This window comes from Montipora foliosa, chromosome 14 (genome assembly GCF_036669935.1).
Source record: "Montipora foliosa isolate CH-2021 chromosome 14, ASM3666993v2, whole genome shotgun sequence".
In the NCBI taxonomy this organism is placed as follows: Eukaryota; Metazoa; Cnidaria; class Anthozoa; order Scleractinia; family Acroporidae; genus Montipora; species Montipora foliosa.
The window spans coordinates 24,534,158-24,539,157 of record NC_090882.1 but is presented as its reverse complement, the minus strand read 5'-3'; the positions used below and the strand labels follow the sequence as shown (position 1 = coordinate 24,539,157).

The window sequence follows — 5,000 nt, the reverse complement described above, 5'->3', positions numbered from 1 at the left end:
ACATATCCACATGCATTATAAAGATGACATTTGAAAGAAACTGTTCCCTTGTGGAACATCACATGGTCTGAAATGGGAAAACAAAACTCACACGCTAAAGAGGTCCATTCAGTCTGGTCACGCTTGGCCGCCACCATCTTTATTAAACAGCCGACGTGAAAGCGAGGCTAACTTTTAGTATGATGATACTGCTAACAATTGTGGAAAGCGTTTTGGTCGCGATTGATCACAAACACACGCGAAACGAAGATACATACAGTTTGTATACAAATTCTCAAGACAAGTGTAGGCAAATTTCAAACATTCTTTGCACTATTGAGTGTTTAGCCTGTAAACATTTTAAGAGCTTTTGAGTTGCACAATTTGAATTTAAACCTATTTATAAGAAACATACAGTGGATTTATAAATTGATACATTATTCGCAGCCTCACAAAAACAAATAAAATAGATTAGCTAAGATGCTGAGATACTTATCACCGCAACAGAGCCATTGTACATGTATTTAAAACTGAATAACCAACAAGCCTACACTGAAAAAGGTCATGTTTGGACATACCTAACACTTAACTTTTTCTGCAGTTTTCCTTTTTTAATGCCTTTGTTACGATGATACGTATCTAAGTATCTCAGCTAATCCATTTAATTTGTTTTTGTAAGGATGCCAATAATGTATCGATTTATCCAATGTATTTTTTTGAGAGGTTTGTTTTTGAAGAAGTTGGAGATCATGTAACTGATACGTGACTTGATGACCCACAGCCGCTGGAGCTCTGAGGGTAGCCGGCTTCTATTGAAAGCCCAACCCATTTCCAAATATCAGGGCTTGCGGGTGAAATGTTGAATTAGGTCTTTCACTCCACTAATTCAAAGCTTTGAAGCTTCAAAAACTGATCATGACTCAGTTCCTTGGGTAGCCACCTTGTCCTCTGTGGGGCAGTACAGTACAACAGTTTCAAATATTGCCTCATTGTACCTTTTCCCAAATGAAGTGAAAATCGTCATTTGTTAAAATATTAGTGCAAACATAAGAACAACACAAGTTGGGTAAACACAATACATTACACTGCTGCAATAACGTAAACTGGACATACGTCCTTTCAAATCTTCCTTTTGGTCGGGCATTTGACAAATTGGACCGGACATAATTAATTTTATTGACTGGCAGCACCTTGAAGAAGATATTAACTCAAGATGCGCTGGTGAGATGTTTGGTCATCGTGTGTGATCATTATGTGAAATTGGCCGGACATTTTCAAAATTTGGTCGGACAATGGCCGATGACTGACTGTTATTTCCAGCACTGCTGTGAATAGTCCAGGAGTTTAAAGTTTCCTAATCAGTAGTCAGTGAATCCCTTAAACCACAGGAGGCCTCATAGGTACATGTACAAGAGCAACTAAAGCTGTAGAAGTTAGCATTTAATGGTAGCAAGCTGGAATGTACTTTAGTTATTATGTTCTCTTACCTGTAGTAGGTGTATGATAGAGCTTCATTGTAGAGATTGTAGAGTCCTAAACTAATCAGTAGGAAGTTAAAGAGCATACATGTACAAATGTAGAGAGGGTATCGTTACTGACCTAAGGAAGTGGGAGCAACCTGAACCTCAAACAGGCCTTCAGTTACACAGCACTGTTGAAAGACAACTAAGACAAAATGATGGTTGACTTATCTTCCAGGAAAAATAATAGTGCAACTTGTTAGGAGTAATGAAGTAGACTTACCAGTAGTTCCTTCACAGTCAGTCAAGTTGCATGTTTGCATGGTGCAAGCAAGCTTATAGAACTCTGGAGAGAATTGCTGGTTAAGTTGCAACAGTCAAACAGGCAGATCAACAAAAATTTCTTATTGCCTCTGAATGGCAGCAGTCTACACGTGGAATATCAAATTCAGTGTGAAGAGATTACAACTTGACTGAATTATCACCGTCACAAACAGATTCCACATCCTAAATGTAGAGACAAGTGTCAAAGAGTCTGTCATTTCAAATGATTTATTGTGGTACAGTAAGTTACAGTATATGAAAAAAATAAGAAACTCTGGAAAAGAGCATGAAAGCCTTCAATGCAATACTCCTTGAATTGAATTTACTATTTTTAATTAGTGGAAGAATAATATTTTGTAAGTAACAAGACTGGTCAGTATATCAGGATTTGTTTACAAACTACCAGGTATTATATTGACTTGACGTAATTGTATAGAATTTAAGGCAAAATAACCTTTCCTTGCTTCTGCTAGTTTATTCCTGTTTTAGCTCTAGACTAACTTTGGCTACAAATTAACTAATGTTAAATTAATTACCACTTGTTGTCTGATATAAATAATGGTACTTTCCACAAGGCAATGGAAACTGTGGCTTTCCTTATTCACAAAGAGATGTGCACGGTACATAAAAGTTTCTAATTAATTTCCTAAAAGGGTAACAGGAAACTGACTACATTGATTAACAGTGAATGCTACCATAAACAGGTAAAAGCACTTTTAATAGGTAATCGTTTAGGATTTTAACAAAGCAGAATGGATGTTGCATGGATTAAAAGCAGTGGACCTCTCTGACTTATGTGTACGTGCTCAACATGAATTGATTATCAGATATAACAGAATGTGGCAGAACTTCACTAAAAGTGCATGGACATCAGTTTTAGTATGAAAGTGATAGACCGTGCAGCAAAATGGTTAATGGCATTTCGAAAAAGGAATTTAATGCCCTTTTGTTAGGACTTTTAAATCAGCAGAAAGGATCATTATTTTTCCACAATTAGAACTTTATAAATGTATTTGGTCTTTACAGGAAGGGATGCAAATGAGATAAGACAAAGATCAAAGGCTGCAGTGACATCTAGAGAGGAACGTTCTTTGTGTGCATTTGGAGGTAGGAGAAGTATTTTTACAGTGCCAGTGTAAGCCAGCCAATTTTCTTTCTGCCAACGTACACGTACTGGTATATGGTCAGCCATTCCCCACAAAGTTTGCCATCTGCAATCTAAGCCCCCCGCAATGCAAATACAAGCATTTTAGTGATGGGCAGAGGGAGCAATAATTTGCAGTAATGTTATGTTTTACTAAGAATAATTATTTTGAGTCAGCAATTAAGGCTTGAAACTAATCCATAGTTCTTGCCAGCTATCGCATATTTGGAGCAACTAGAGTAATGGGCACTGTGATGACGTTTTAGCAGGCATGAAATTAGGTTAGTTTAATTTGTCATTTCTTTATGAGTAGATAATTTTGTTTAAGTACTAAGAAAATCGAGAGTCATTGATTAAAACAGTGATGAAGGGTGGGGAAATGAAGACTGGATTATATCTTTGTATAGAGCAACTTAGGTTGACTAAATAGGATTCTATTAATGTGATAATCTTTCCTACTGATAATAAGACATCACCTGACTACAAGAGATATTGTGTTCCTCAAGCTCGATCACTTGCTGTTGGAATAACCCAAATTACAATTTACTTTCTTTGTAAGAGGTTCAGCTCTTCAAGCTTTCATTTTATGGTAATTAAATAGGTTTTTTGACAAAAACTCAAAATCTTGGTACCTGAGGAAGAATGATCCTTTCGACCTTTCCTTTTCTGTTCAGGCGTGGTCAAGATAGCTTCAGCTTTCATACCCGATGTTACATGTATATTCACCATTAGTTTTCAGAGGTCTAAATCAAGCTAGACCTTGTCAAAACAATCAGATCTTTTCTTTCTAATACTTGGTGCCTCAGATGTGTTCGGTTGGCATTAAATTTTGCTTTGTATAAAATTGTCAGGATTCTTAATACAGAGTGAATGGCGACTTCTTGCGAAGCCAGTGAAATGCAAATACTTCAGCTTGTTAGTTGCTTTACCAACTGGGAAATTTTCACGAATTATTATTAATAAAAGCTTTGATCGGTTTTGACCTTGAAGGAAACAAAAATGTAGTTTCCAGTATAAGTAGGAGGGAAAGTATTTGAGAGAAGTGAGAAGTACATTTTTCAGAGGCTACTTTTTGCACGCCTTTTCCTTTTGCATCATTCCCAGTGGACTGAGTGAAGGGTTGCATCTGTTGATGGTCAACAAAATAAAATATTATAATGGTGGAAGAACTACCGAAAATCATGTACTTTAAAGAACTTTTGAGCTCAGTCATTTGAATTTACTTTCCCTTTTAGTGTGTGATTAAACAAAGTTTTAAAGGATATGTGTTCTATTTGTACTGTATATAATGAAGAAATTAATTAATTTTGCCCTACCATGAATGTCATTAATTTTGATCACCATGAATTTAAAAGGTCTAATCTCATTTTCAGACAATCTTATCAAGCTCCTAATCAGTGTATCAGACCTAAACGAAGAACAAGAGGAAGAAGTCTATAATCTTTTAGAAACTCAAGTCAAAATGTTTGTGAAATCCCGTGACTATTCCTCAGATAAACGGAAAGGAGTGAGAGCCTTGACTGATTTTATCAACAAAGCATACGAGGTATCCTTAATGGCTGTCAACATGGGCTCTCTTGAAATCATTGTGGAGTGCCCTACCTTAAGAAGTCTTGAGCATCTGTGGAAAGATTATCTCTCTGGTCACCTCAATAAAGTGGCAGAGCGATATCTTGTGACAGACGAAATGAAGAAGAAAGTTGGCCTGGAGACAATAAACCTGAAAACAACCATAGATGAGGAAAACTACTTGGCCTGCAGGAAATTTCTTACCAAAATGCCAGGTACTTGTTCATGTAAATATTTCATTATGACAAAACGAACAAAAGAGTATGATTTTGGATATGCTTGGGAAGTAACCTGTACAAAGGAAGCTGAGCTGGACCTGTGAGAATCTGCAATGTACATGCAGATTTTTGTTTATAAATAAGTAATTTAGTAGATAATGCAGTAATGCTGATAATTAAATCAGTAAAGGTGGTTGAGAGGAAGAGTAGTTGAACGGTTTTTGTTATCTGTACTGCATGTGTTTAAGTAATGGTCCGGCTAAAAAGCAGGCAGAAAAACAATAGCCCGCGGCAATAGCGTCGGTT

At 36.5% G+C, this 5,000-nt stretch overlaps 1 protein-coding gene across 1 annotated transcript in view; it reads left to right on the top strand.

Moving 5' to 3' along the window:
- LOC137984276 (serine/threonine-protein phosphatase 6 regulatory ankyrin repeat subunit B-like) overlaps positions 1-5,000 on the top strand; it is a 28,894-nt gene that overhangs the window by 10,708 nt on the left and 13,186 nt on the right. Inside the window, exons 5-6 of the mRNA XM_068831394.1 lie at positions 2,790-2,870; positions 4,281-4,691. Coding sequence (XP_068687495.1) covers positions 2,790-2,870; positions 4,281-4,691 — 492 coding nt within the window. The remainder of the gene's footprint in view (positions 1-2,789; positions 2,871-4,280; positions 4,692-5,000) is intronic.